Genomic DNA, 14,515 nt, shown 5'->3' with positions numbered 1-14,515 from the left:
TCTTCAGGACACAGCTGGGGGAAGGTGGGGCTTGTCCCTGACTTGCTTCCTCTCCACCAGCCCCTCCTTCAGAACCATGCATTCTTAACCCCTGCTTGTCCTCTGCAACTCAGCATCTGTGTCTTCTTCTGTCTGAAGGTTGCTACTGCACTGGTCTTTTCCAAGGAGCAAGCCACCTGGTTATGAGGGAAACCCCCCTGAAGGGCCATTTGGCCCAGGGATCCTTGATTCCAAAAGGCCTCAGAGTGAGAGTCCTGGACTGCATCTCTAGAGGAGGCCACGCAGAGACACGGCATTAGCATGACTGCATGATTTATCTACTGACCTATACATTTAAAACCTGAGACTTTTTTTTTTTTGACAGAACTATTCTGAGTTATATATAGTTTATGTTCCTCAAAGTTCACATATTTAGAGTGAGGAATGTAGCTTGGTGATAGAATACTTGCCTGGCAAGCACAAAGCTCTGGGTTCAGTCTCAAACACCAGGCAAAAAACAAAACAAAACAAAGCAAAAAACCCAAACCAACAAAATTCACCTATTTAAAACGTGGGACTCTGCTGTGGGATGGTCTGTGTGGCAAATGTGTTGCTCTGATTGGTTGGTAAATAAATCACTGATTGGCCAGTAGTCAGGCAGGAGGAAGTGTGGGCGGGACAAGGAGGAGAATAAAGCTGGGAAGTGGAAGGCTGAGTCAGAGACACTGCCAGCCGCCGTGATGACAAACAGCATGTGAAGATGCCGGTAAGCCACGAGCCACGTGGCAAGGTACAGATTTATAGAAATGGATTAATTTAAGCTGTAAGAACAGTTAGCAAGAAGCCTGCCACGACCATACAGTTTGTAAGCAATATAAGTCTCTGTGTTTACTTGGTCAGGTCTGAGCAGCTGTGGGACTGGCGGGTGACAGAGATTCGTCCTGACTGTGGGCCAGGCAGGAAAACTCTAGCTACAGGACTCACTAGTTTTAGGTCTGTTCATAGCTGTGTGCCATCCAATCTGATTTTAGACTATTTCATCACCTTTAAGAGATACTCATCACTATTCAGTCTTCTTTATAATTCCTATTTAGAAAGACCACTAGCTGTCTATATAAATTTGCCTGTTCTGGGCATTTTATATAAATGAGATCACACATGTGATCTTGTAACTGGCTTGTTTCAGTTGGCATAGCTGTAAAGTTAATCTGCACCATTGCATGTATTAACATTTCCCTTACCATATGGCTCTTTTTGTAGTACATTCATATAATGGGCTATTACACAGTTAGGAAAAGGGATGTACTACGGACAGGCACAGTGTATAGTAAATTAACATCACAGACCTTATAGCGACCCTAAAAGGCACACATTAAAAAATACCAAACATTGGGCTGGAGAGAGGGCTCAGAGGTTAAGAGCCCTGGCTGCTCTTCCAGAGGCTCTGAGTTCAATTCCCAGCACCCACATGGTGGCTCACAACCATCTGTAATGAGATCTGGTGCCCTCTTCTGGCATGCAGGCAGAACACTGTATACGTAATAAATAATCTTTTTTTAAAAATCCATAAAAAGTTTCAAACATTCAGGTATCTATTGTATGAATCCAGTTGTCTGGATCTTAAGAACAGGTAAAACTAGCCAGTGGAAGAAGGCAGAGAGGGGGCTGCCTCTGGGAGGACAGGAGACAACTGCCTGGGACCGGATGGGTGGCAGTTCTCAGGACCTCAGAATGTTACGATGTAGGTGGAGGTGCGGTCCATTTACACAAAATCCTATTTATAGGATTGACCATAGTTACACGTGTAGTAATAGTTGTGCTGGCTAGTTTTATGTCAGCTGGACACCAGCTAGAGCCGTTTTGGAAGAGTGAACCTCAACTGAGAAAAAACTTCTCACCAGTATGGCCTGTAGGCAAGTCTGTAGGGCATTTTCTTTTCTTTTTTTTTTTTTTTTCCTGAGACAGGGTCTAGCTGTCTTAGAACTCACCACGTAGACCAGGCTGGCCTCCAGAGTGCTGGGATTAGAGGCATGTGCCACCATGGCTGGCTCATAGGGCAGTTTCTTGACTGATGATTTATGTGGACGGGCCCAGCTCACTGTGAGTGGTGCCAGCCCTAGACTGGTGGTCCGGGATGATATAAGAAAGCAGTCTGAGCAAGTCAGTAAGCAGCACTCCTCCAGGGTATCTTCAGTTCTTGCCTCAGGTTCCCTGGATGATAAGCTGTGATATGGAATCGTACGCAAAGCAAGCTCTTTCCTTCCCAAGGTGCGGTGGGTCACGGTGTTCCATCACAGAAACGGAAATCCTAACTAAAACAGCCGTGTCTGCTGAGCACTCCCAGTGTGCTACCCTTACATTTGGAGGACTTTGTTGAAAGCACGTGCACTTCTCTAACTGGAAGAGAACAATCCTAAGCACATTAGAAGAGGGGCACCTGGTGAGCACACCTTGTATCTGGCACAGATCAAGGCCCAGAAGCCCTTTCTGGTCCGTCCTGATCACCAGCCCCGCTTTCTTCTCTAATGTCTGATACCACAGTTTGGACTGTGAGAACAGTCAAACCCCACAGTATTGTTTTTGTGTTGGACTCTCTGGCCCCACGGAGTGTGAGATTCATCGCGTGGCATGTAGCAACGGTTTGTTCCTTTACAGTGTTTTTCTAACTTACTGTGAACCAGGAGGACTTGTACCGTTGAGTACAGACCTGGACATGCAGCTGTTCTGTCATTGGCTACAGCTGTAGATGCTAGTCTGAGGAAACCTGTCTCAACTTTTCTTTACCTCTACTGTCTGAGCCAGTTCTGATGCTGACAGAATGGATCAACTTGGGGACTCAAACAAGTACTTATTTCTCACAGCTCTGGCGCAGAGACACCCAGGTCATGCTCCACTAGACACAGAGCTAGCAGTCAAAGCCTCTTCCTGATTCAGAGAGCTGTCATCTCACTGTGCCCTTATGCGCTGCTTGGGTAGTGGGGACGGGGGTGGGCAGGGCATTAATCCCCATTTCTGAGAGCTTCTATGATGTAATTGCTTCCCAAGGGCCCCACCTCCTCATGCCACTATATTAAGAGGATTCAGCATATATATTTGGAGGGTACACAAGCATTCAATTGATAATGAGAAACCTGGGGAGTAGGGGGGCAGGAGAGTCACCCAGGCCTCTTCTGACCTGTAAGGCAGGGGACTGGCTGAAGATGGTTTACTCCTCCCCTCTCCCAGAAGCAGCTCCCATCCCATGTAGGTCACAGGTGCTGACCTCAGTGCATCTTGCTGCCTGTGTGCTGCTGTTACAGGACCATGAGCCCTGTGAGGACAGTGTCCTGCTGGTGACCCGGCTAACCCTAGCCTGCACACGGTACCCAGGATGTAGCGGCTCTTGATAAATATTTAATAAGTGAGAGAGCATAAGATCTGTCTAATTCCTGAGTTGAAGTTGAGAAATCCATTACATCTGAAAACTCATATATTTTTTTTAATCTCTGCTTTCAGATATCAAATGGATCCACTATAAAAGTCTTTAAGAAGATAGCAAATTTTACTTCAGGTAACCAATACAATAGTGTTAACCTTTTGTTCTCACTAAGCTTTATGAAGCATTGCTTTTTCCTTCTCTTAGACATGCTGTCACAGAGATATGATTGAGTTGTTGCTATGTAATTCTCGGGAAGCTGAGAAAAGCCATTTTAATCTGTTTCTAGTCCTAAGAACCTGAGTTCTGCAAGAGGGAAGGAAACTAACCATGTTGGTAGAGAAGGCCCGGCACAGGGCAAGTTGCTGGCTCTCAGCAGCTCTCAACACAGGGCAGCCTCCGCCCTCTCAGCTTTTTCCAAGTCCTCCTCCCTAGGATGGGCACCAACAGAAGAGGCCGCCCTGCATCCGAGCTTCCGCTTGCAGATAACCACACTGCCCTGGACAGGCCGAGCAAGCAAGACAATCCATGCAGAATATCCAAGAGAGCAGTGTGTTAGCGTTGGGGACTTCCCAGACAGCAGGGACGGGAGTCTTACAGGAGAGTCGGCAAGCTGGTCTGTCTTCCTGGCAGCTGTGGGACAGGAGAGCACTGATAACGCCTTGAGAAAATCTGCTGGTCCTGTGCGGGGGGGGGTCTATCCTTAGCCCTGGATGGGGGCCTCTTCCCAGCGGGCTCTCTTTGTGCATACACTGTCGGCAGGGCATTGTGATTCTTGAGCCAATAGGGGACCCTAGACTCAGCATCTAGTCTGCGGAACCACATCCCTTTGGCAGGGCCCACCTCCCGTCACGACACTGGGCTACACGAAACCACCCTGTAGAATGGCTGTCATTGTGGCACAAGGAAAATGGCATCACTGAGGGCGAGGAGAGAGCTGTGGCCTGTAAGACTCAAAGACTGGGCCTTTAGAAGAGCCCGCTGTTGTGAGGGCTGAGTAGCAGGACCTTAGGCTTGATTTCTTCATGGGACACAAGCACGCTCCCTCCCTCCCTATCCACTGTGGCCGAGAACCACCTATTTGGTTTCTGTCCTACTGATACGTGACTCCTTCCCCTCTGTGCCAATCCCAGCCCTGGGTGACCCAACTGTTAGCCAGGCAGCCATAGGAATGGCACACAGCAGCCCAGTTAAGGCTGGACAAATTCGTTGGCAGTGGTGGCACGCACCTTTAATCCCAGCACTTGGGAGGCAGAAGCAGATGGATCTCTTTGAGTTCGAGGCCAGTCTGGTCTATAGAGCGAGTTCCAGGACAGCCGGGCTACACAGAGAAACCCTGTCTCAAAAAAACCAAAAAACCCAAACAAATAAAAAAGATTGGATGAATTCATGGTGTTGAACTTGATAAAGCCAACTGCTACTGATTTCTCAAGCACTTAACACTGTTCTCCAGAGGGCTCCTTCTCTCCCCAAAGCTCTAACCACCACACAGAACTCCTGCTATGGGGCTAGGTCAGTCCTTTGCCTTGCCCTTCATTGAATTCTAACTCCAACATCCAGCACCAAATCCACCAACCTGCTGTATCTGTTCGTCTTCTCCCTCTCCCTCAAGGACAGCCTGTCACTGGTGCTTTATGACCATCAGACTCCTCTTACTAACTAGCCTATGGTTGATCTTCAATGGACTATTTCCCCTTCCTCTTAATTGCTTTAATTTTAGTAGCATTTCTAGACGGTCTAGTCCCGTGCATCTTCAGGGCCTTCACCTGTCGCCCTCCATTTTCTCCTCCTCTTCCCAAACATCCCCTTGCTTTGTGCCTCTCGGTTTGCTTGCCTTCTGAGTTGGACACATTGCCCTACCTTAGAAGGGGCCCACATTCCTTCCCACCCTGGACCACCTCCTCCCATTTACCAGGCTAATCATTTATTTAGCTTCATCCCTAATAGCCCTTCTTCAAAGAAGTCTAGACTCAGACTGGCACCTTTTTACATAGTTCTCCCTCACGGAAATTAAGTAATTGGGCAATTAGTAGCCGAACATGGCTGGCTTAATCCTAGCTGCAGGCCTGGCACACAGGGGTCTCTCTGCTGAGTGACAGGCTGGAACCCCTCCTCCCCGTCCCCAGGAAGTGTCTACTCAGCCTCTGCTCTAACACTTGCAGGGAAAGGGACCCCGCTGCCACTCCAGCCCCTAGCCCCCCTTTTCACACCGTTCAGGTGCAGCAGAGGAAAAGGCGCAGCAGTGAAGAGCCCCGCTGTTGCTTTAGAGAACAAAGGGGCTTTTGTGGAGGCCAATTAGTCCGTGGTTGTGTTTTTAATGGGCTCTCTCTTCTCTCCCTTTCTCTGGCGCGCAGATGTGGAATACTCAGATGACCACTGCCATTTGGTGAGTGCCGGGCTGTCTTGCGCTGTCCACCGACCTGCACGCCTTCTCTAGTTTCCTCGGGTAAACGCTTCCGCTGTCTTCTTTTTTAGATCTTACCAGATTCTGAAGCAGTCCAAGTCGTGCAAGGAAAGAGACATCGAGGGAAACACAAGTTCAAAGTCAAAGAAATGTATCTGACAAAGCTGCTCTCGACCAAGGTACACTTCCTGTTCCCGGCGCGCTTTCATGGCTACCTTGGGGGTATGGGATGTGTTCAGCTTAATTTCCGCTCAAGTGTGAAAATGTTACAAATCCCTTGTGCCTTCTAGCAAAGCAAAATGAAAGTTTAAATTGTAGACACATCCTATACCCCCCTTCAGTTCTTTTTATAAGCTGGAAAGAGAAGCACTTTACAGATTTCTTCTGCAGCATCTTCAATCAGGGCACTGACTATTGTTCTGTTCCTTTACCCACCATCTCACTATTGGTTTTTCGGCTGACAGCATAATTATTCCTTTTTGTTTACTTGTTATTGTAGATAAGCAATAAAACTCCTTTGAATTGCAAATCAAAGAGGGGGGAAATCTGTGACGATTAACCTAGTAAATCTTACTGCCTTTTTTAAAAATTTTCTTTTGAGATTCAAGAATTCTGTTCACTTATAAAGGTGTTAGATGGGAAAGCCAGTGGAATGCCAAATCGGGAGCAGATCTTACTGCATCTAGTGTTGAGCAGGTTAACGGATGTCTGGATTTTTGCTCCACTACTGTAACTGTCACTGTCCCCCAGCCTTGTAAGCTTCTCCAGCAAATCTGCTTCGACCTGAGTAGATGGGTGTGGCAGGCAGCGGAGTGAGTGCCCGCACCTCTTGATTCTCCAGCTTTCCCAGAGAGCCCTGCTTTCCTTTTGTTTTTGAGAAAAAACTCAACTGCTCTGGGAAGTCCCCATTTAAACCCTGAGACGGAAATGCATGCAACAGGAAGAAAATCTAGCAGCAAAGCGTTATCACCGAGTTTTTCCAGGCTGCACGTAACAAAGGCAGAACATCCGTGGCTTGTCTGTCTACACAGCTCTCCACCGGACACTGCATCTCCCTGCTGGTTACACAGCGTTGCTATCCACACGTTCATGCACCAAGTCGAAACGTGGACAGACTCTCCGGACCCTTGTCCCGGCCCACGTTGGCCTTTCTCTCATCTTCCTTTGCTCTTAACTTGGAGCTGGCTTTTCCATTAGGTTTTCAAAACTAGCACCCTGACTCTCAGCCTCCCATTTTGTCTTCCAGGTGGCCATCCACTCTGTGCTGGAGAAACTCTTCAGAAGCATTTGGAGTCTGCCCAATAGCAGGGCCCCATTTGCTATAAAATACTTCTTTGACTTTTTGGATGCCCAAGCTGAAAACAAAAAGATCACAGATCCTGATGTTGTACATATTTGGAAAACAAACAGGTGGGGATGTAGGTGATTACTGACTGTTTTTCAGAACCTAGGGCGGAATCTTAAATACACAGTTACCGTATCAGAATCTCAAGGTTTGACTTCTAGTCTAGAGGACAAAATAACAATATTCTGTTACCTTCAATGCATGGAAAAGATTTATCTAGAATGTTAGACTAGCAAAGAATGAGAAATTAGTGTTTTATGGTTTATCCTGTTCTTTTTATTAGAGAAACTGTTATTGTGCCTACAGTAATTGCTTTACAATTTTCAAGCTGTGTGTCTATTTGGATTCCAGATAGAAGTAGTTCACGCTTTTGTCATCTGTAGAGTAGATTTCGTGAGAATTACCCAGGGGTTTTGATGTTAGTTATTTAGCATTTTCCTTTAAGGAGCCGGATATCCCCATTTAGGCTAATACCGCCTCAAAGAGGACTACAGCTTATCGCCTCTATTGGAAATGCTTTGCGCCTCAGCTAGGAAGACCCGGTCATGACGCAATAGAATGTCTCATGGGAGCTCAGACCCCCTCCACACGCTAGCAAGTAGTAAAGGTGAAGCTCCAGAGCCCTTGGTCAGTCCTGTCCTCAGTCCCAGCCTCATATCCCCCAGGCCCTGCTACTCCACACCCCAGCCATGAGAGACCATGCCATGGAGAACCCCAGCAGCCATGTGGTAGGCAGCTAGGCCAGAGCTGCAAACAGAGATGTAGGGAGCACTTCTCAAGTTCATACACCAATATTTACTTAACTGCCTACACTGTGCCTATTGTTGGGCACTTGGTAGTAATGCATGAAACACACCCATGTCCTCACAAAATTTGCATTCTGATGGGTAGAGACGGGGAATGGTCTGTGTCCACTGAAGTGCACCAGAGGGTGATGTGTGCCATGCAGAAGGTAGGAAGAGGGTAAAAGTGGCAGGACAGGGTGGACAGAGGCTTCAGAGGAGCTTGTACCCTCCTGGATGAAGAGAGGCTATAACCATGACTGTGTGGGACAGGGGAGCAGAGTAAAATCCTCCAAGTGTGAACTTCCCTGGTGTAGTGAAGGACAGCGAAGGGCCCGGGGGAGATGGAATGAACAGTCTGACGAGTGGCGGAGAGGAGACTCCACTGAGGGACAGACAGTTAAGAGAGGAGTGACAAGATCTGAGTCTGTGGTAGAAGAGGACCAGGCCCTGGGGGCAAATGACCCAGGTGAGAGTCAGTGACTTAGAGCAGAGTGCCACACAGAGGGACTGAAGAGGTCAGGCAGCACAGCTGTGAGGGAGTTCCCGTGGGTGACATCATCTCGGGTAACCCAGATGTGGGGAAATCCTTGTCCAGGGCCATTTTCTGACTTCTCTAAGCCCGCCCTCCACTCACCGCTGGATTACCCTTCCTGGTTCTGAGCGAGGTTGCCGCCTGCTGCCCGTACTTCAGTGACAAGGTCACACACACTCATTTACAAACTGGTGAGCGGCCCACTTGCTAACAGTCCCGCCTGAGAAGAGATTGTTTTCCCTTCGAACAGCCTTCCTCTTCGCTTCTGGGTAAACATCCTGAAGAATCCTCAGTTTGTCTTTGACATTAAGAAGACGCCACACATAGACAGCTGTTTGTCAGTGATTGCCCAGGCTTTCATGGATGCCTTTTCTCTCACAGAACAGCAACTGGGGAAGGTAAGGCCCAGCTTTGCTTTCTGATACATACATACCCCTGAAAATCACTTCCGGAGACTCATGTTTCGACCCCCCTCTTCCTGCAAAACCTGCCTTCGCTCCCTTCTCTTCCCTTCTTACTCCTGCCTCTTCAGCCCCTGCCCCCGGCTGGACGGCGATGCCTCCCACCCCACACCCACGGCCCTGCTGCCCACGCCCCCTAACTCTTCCTTTTCGCTCTCTTGGTGCATGTCTTCCTACAACTGGCATCTTTGCTGACTGGCCTCAGTCCTGTTTGGGAAATGCTACCCATTCATCTGCCAGTGTCTCATTCCTCACAGTTTCTTGACGTATATGAAGAACTGCAGGAGACCAGATCTGTCTGACTGTGTCTATGAACTTCCCCAGGGTCTCCCCTACTTAAAATGCGTGTGCTCGTAGGAAAAGTAGCCTTTGAAGACATCACTTACTGAGTTCTCAGTACAGCTCAGTTAATCCTTCAGGTACTGTGATTCCCATTTGATACATGAGGAATTCGGGGTGCAGAGAGGTCACAGATCTTGTTATCACAAAGTAACACAATGGCAAGCGCTCATCGGTCCAGCTACAGGCCTCCCCTGCCGTCTGTCAGTGGTTCTTCACATCACATTCAGGCTGTGCATTCTCTGGCCAACAGCACTGTGAGCTTCTCAAAGGCTGAGACCGGTCACCTTCATCTCTGTTCGTTTGATGTCTACGAGTGCTACTTGGATAAATAAATGCTTATTGAATGGATGGTCATGCGACTTGCAGGATTCACTTAAGACCCGACAAGCACTTCTCAGGACTAACTATCTCAGAGTAGGAAGCCTTCAGAATAATTCACCCAGCCCCTGATTCAGTCACCAAACTCTTGAAAAACATAGTAGGACATTAGTCTAATCATATTCGCCTGTCTTCACTGAGATTTTTTAAAATTTTGCTTATAATGATTTCTTCATCTAGTGGTTTACATATTATCACTACTATACTTCCATAACACCACTCCAATTGCCAAGGAATCTTTGCAAGTCAGACCTCAGAGCCACCATGTGCTTCCCTGAGAAACTGGAAGATCTTTATAATCTAATGAAATGAGGGACAAGCTAGAAAATCTGCCACTGCCAATTACTTACCAGTTTTAGTGATATAAAGGGCTCAATCAGAACTACAATCAAGTCTTTTATACATGCCAAAATTCACTGGTGGGTGAGGATGAGCGCAGTGTTTTAATTCAGGCTTTTTAACGACCATTAGTAATGAACTATGACTGAAATAAGTTCCATTGTTACCGTAACTCAAAATCATGTAAAAATAATAATTTTAGTTCTTTTATGAGAGGAAGGCTGAATATATTAGCATTTAATCTGCCTGAAAATAACAGTGACTCACCAGAGCTATCTGGATGGCAGTCAGTCACTCAGTCAACATTTACTGAGGCCTACTGCCTGAAGCCTTGTTAGCAGGAAGTACTGCTTGTGAAAGTTCAGTCACACTGCACCATTATAAAGCCCCCCATGGCTTTTTATGCTTCTTGTGGTTGTTGCTGTTTTTCAGGAAGCACCAACTAATAAACTTCTCTATGCCAAGGATATACCAACCTACAAAGAGGAAGTAAAATCTTATTACAAAGCAATCAGGGATCTGCCTCCATTATCATCTTTAGAAATGGAAGAATTCTTAACTCAGGAATCTAAGGTATTACTAAAAAGCAGAAGTAAGCTTATAATGGGGTTACTCAAAAATAGACGTATTTCAGAGCCTCTCAACAAGCCTTTCTTTTAGAAACATGAAAATGAATTTAATGAAGAAGTGGCCTTGACAGAAATCTACAAATACATCGTAAAGTATTTTGATGAGGTAAGATTTTATTTACCCTCAAGCCCAGGACAAGGACTTGGGCGTAGTCCTCCATCCCAAATAGGCAGAAAGGGAGGCCCCAAGCTAGACCCTGCACAGGCTGGCCTTCTTGTCTGTCATACTGCCCACCTTTAGACCAGCCTGAACTGGAGTTCATGGGGCCTAATGCCACAATAACTCAAGTAAGCCTTGATGAATAACTTACGGCCCTGTTAAATGGGGCCAGTTTATGTCTGATTGTGGTCTGCTAATAATGACAGCTAAGCCTGTTAAGTCACCTAGCTTCCGTTTTCCATGCTGATGTGAAATCATGATATACTAACTGACGCAACTTATCAAGAAAACAGTGTTCTCATTCGGGCTTTTTAGGACCATTAGTAGGAACTACCATTCTCCTTTATGATTAATTCTCCTTAATCTGGATCCGTTGTTTCCAAATATATGTTAATTCCCCCTTCCCTGATTCCCCCCCACTCAGTCATGCTGGGACAGGCTATCCACATGTCAATGGTGAGAATAGCTCACCAATTCCATTTGCTCCTTGAAGATCAAGTGAAGAGCTAAGGTAGGGTAGAGGCAATGAGCTCCTTACACGTGATAAGCATCCCTTGCCAAGGGTGAGAAGGGGAGCCCTGGGGAGGGGAGGGAAAGAGATGGGAGACTCCATCTCTGCTCAGGATGCCCTTGCCTGCTGCATTATGAGGAATCCGTGCCTGCATGCTGGCTGCCCAGGGATGCCTGCTGTGCTTGGAATGGCTGTCACGGGATGCATAGAGCAGGGCCTTGGGAGTCTGGCCCCATATTTGTAAGCAAAGAGTTGGTATTTCTTGCCGGCTTCTATTTCAAGCCCAAGTGTTGTTGATCCTGTGATCATGACTTAGCAAAACAACTTGCAAAGTGAGTATGGAAGTGATCGAAGAAAATGCTGGCCTCTGTTTCGTACAGATTTTTACCACTCATAGCATCAGGAATGAGAAAAAAAAAAAAAAAAAAAGGAAAGAAAGAGCGAGCGAGCGAGCCCCCCAGAACTGTGAACTGTCATGCTAAAACTCTAATGTAAGGTAACTCTTCTAATTGTCAACAGATTCTAAATAAACTAGAAAGAGAGCGAGGGCTGGAAGAAGCGCAGAAACAGCTCTTGCATGTCAAAGTCTTATTTGATGAGAAGAAGAAATGCAAGTGGATGTGAGCACCCCGGGGCCTGGCTTCACCTGACAGAGCTGTTCTTCAGACAGCCTGGGAGCGCACCGGCCGCCTGAGCTACTCTTTGTCCTTCATTTCTTAAGTTTGCACATGGGTGGTTCCACTTTGAGCGCGGTCTTTGATCAGACCGAGGCACGCACACGTACCGCTTTTAGAAAGCCTGTCAACCGCTGTGCCTGTGGGCAGGCCGTGGGACCCTTTCTGTAAATAGAGCTGAAGTGGTTGTTGCAAACAGCCTCCTTGTTTACAGAGGATACAGGGCCAGTAAGCAAGTGTCGGTATTGTAACTACAGTCTCCACTTAAGCACAAATGATAGCCAAGTGGTTTCGTTGGAAAACTACAGCTATGTAGCACTTGTGACTACACTGTACTTCTGCAGAAGACAGGGGGTACTAACGATGCTCAAAATGTGAAATGAGTCATTTGGAAACAAGGTGGGGGTGTTAGGGCAACCCTGAGGATCTGCAGCGTTCACTTTCCCCAGTATTTCTTGGAAAAACTGAAGGCAGAATTTGGTAGTGTGTACACTTAGCGTTCGTGAGTGTGTGTGTTTAAACCAAAAACTAACAGTGTTGCAACATTGTTGAAAGGGCTCGTGTTTTTCAGTGGTTGCCAGCTGCACTCATCGACTCCCTCCATCTCATCCAAGGAGCTCTAAAGCAAGGAGAGTGGGTGGGTTTCACTGAAATGCAACAGCATTTCTCCAGACTCTGTCCTACTGTGCGTTTCTGTTCCTTTTTGATCTTTTCATGTATCTGGTAGTGGACATGTTGGGTATTGTAAGCAAAGAGTTCATGGCTTACTTCTGTTTGATCAGAACTGTATGTGGACGTGTAAGTCGCTCCTGTAATCTTACATTTCTATGCTAGTGTCTCCTTGCTTTAGATTTCTGGTGAACCCTGTGGTTATAAATACTTGTGTGTGATTAAAATAAAAGATACATTTTACATTTCATCAAATTGTTGTTCACATTGGAGTATTATATATAAATATATATTTGAGGCCCAAGGCCTGGAAAATATTAGTACAACTTGGTATCTTAGTCTTACTATGTACTTTTTGAAAGTATTCCTTACAGGAGAAAGATTTAAATACTCATTTTTCGTGCCTCTTTTTGTTTTCAAAGAATTTCCTATCCAGTTATAATGTAGTCTTTTTTATTACTGATTTTTTTATTCCCAAATTTTTGCTGCTCATGACCAATTTTAATACCACTGTGTTTCCCTTCTATGAAACAGAAGTAAAGAGTATAATCTGAGAACCCTCACTTCCCTTGTGGCAGGCACCTTTTACCCTTGCTGTTCCAAACCCCCACTGTAGGAAGGAATTTTCTTTCAATCAGCAAACAAAACATTGAGCACACATTCCTTAGAACTATTTACCAGCACTGTATGGACCATCTAGAATGAAATGGGAATTTGTCTTGGTAAATGCAATCCTTTTTGCTCCTTAATGGCCGATCAAGTATAAGAGAGGTAACATCTCAACATCCGTTACTGTCCTGATAGGCACCTTCCCAGTCCTGTTTCTTGTGACCATTGTCTGTCCAATGGACACATTTCAAAACTACCAAATACTTTATTTCTAAGTAGAACGGTGAGAGGTCTGGTCCCCATTTAAAGCTGCTACAGTCTTCAAAGAGGTGAAGGCTTTCCTAAGAGAAAAGTTGGAGGAGAGTTGAGAGCCAAGGGTCGAGAATTGCCCAACAGACTTTCCCTTCTCTGGGGAACAGAACACTCAAAGGTTCAGCCACAGCTTTAGCTAAGTATTACTCAATGCTCCACGAGGGTGTCCCTGTCCAGCTCTACGGCATGAGTCCTGTATGGAGTTAGGAACTTTGGGCAAATCACTTCCCTCTTTGTGCCTCAATTTCTGTGTACTATTTCTAACCTACCTCACTGAGGTGGTGTGAAGAGTCACTCGTGTATGTGTTTGTCAAACCGCCAGTGAAAAGCACTATCTAGATCACAGTTTGGATCACATTAGCCAAATGCAGAGAAGGTCCAAATTAGATGTGTGCTGGAGACAATCAGTCACTGGGTCTATATTAAACAGCAACTCAAGAAGCAAATGACAAACAGTATCTATTTTCAAGTTTCTTTGCATATTTTTGGTGCAAAACAATTAATTTATAAACTTTTTTTCTAACACTAGTGTCTAAAGCAGCATCTAAAAATGACTTCTGTTCCTTTTTCTGTATTAGGATTTAAAGTCTATTTCTTACTGTATACCCTGACTGAAGCTGTTCTTGGAGATGAATGTTTTAAATGTCTATATCCAAAAATAAACATTTTGATGTAACAACTGTGGACTGTTTGTCTTTCTTACTCTAAGTGGCTCCATGGAAATGACTTTTCAAGAACAAGATGTCATTGTACATTCCACATAAATAAGTAGTTTCATTAAGGAAATCTGGCTCTTTGCTAAATGATGCCAAGGGCGGCTCGATTATGTTCCTGTCTTCAGTGATCAACTTGGACTTTTGACTGCAAAGTCTTCTGAATAATGAAAAATCCACATAAGTTTGAGCTGAGCTTTGCTTTGTTGATAGGAAATTATTCCAGCAGAATTCCTCTAAAACATGCTACATAAAGAA

At 45.8% G+C, this 14,515-nt stretch overlaps 1 protein-coding gene across 1 annotated transcript in view; it reads left to right on the top strand.

Moving 5' to 3' along the window:
* Window positions 1-14,223, top strand: part of Plxnc1 (plexin C1) — a 151,211-nt gene extending 136,988 nt beyond the window's left edge. The window contains exons 24-31 of the mRNA XM_052753167.1: window positions 3,475-3,529; window positions 5,749-5,780; window positions 5,870-5,977; window positions 7,045-7,208; window positions 8,711-8,858; window positions 10,413-10,553; window positions 10,641-10,715; window positions 11,800-14,223. Coding sequence (XP_052609127.1) covers window positions 3,475-3,529; window positions 5,749-5,780; window positions 5,870-5,977; window positions 7,045-7,208; window positions 8,711-8,858; window positions 10,413-10,553; window positions 10,641-10,715; window positions 11,800-11,904 — 828 coding nt within the window. The 3' untranslated portion in view covers window positions 11,905-14,223. The remainder of the gene's footprint in view (window positions 1-3,474; window positions 3,530-5,748; window positions 5,781-5,869; window positions 5,978-7,044; window positions 7,209-8,710; window positions 8,859-10,412; window positions 10,554-10,640; window positions 10,716-11,799) is intronic.
* The last annotated feature ends 292 nt before the right edge of the window (window positions 14,224-14,515 follow it).

Source organism: Peromyscus californicus, unplaced genomic scaffold, assembly GCF_007827085.1.
Source record: "Peromyscus californicus insignis strain IS unplaced genomic scaffold, ASM782708v3 Scaffold_24__1_contigs__length_46423439, whole genome shotgun sequence".
Taxonomy (NCBI): domain Eukaryota; kingdom Metazoa; phylum Chordata; class Mammalia; order Rodentia; family Cricetidae; genus Peromyscus; species Peromyscus californicus.
The sequence above is the reverse complement of the archived record's forward strand: the minus strand, read 5'-3'. Positions and strand labels throughout refer to the sequence as shown.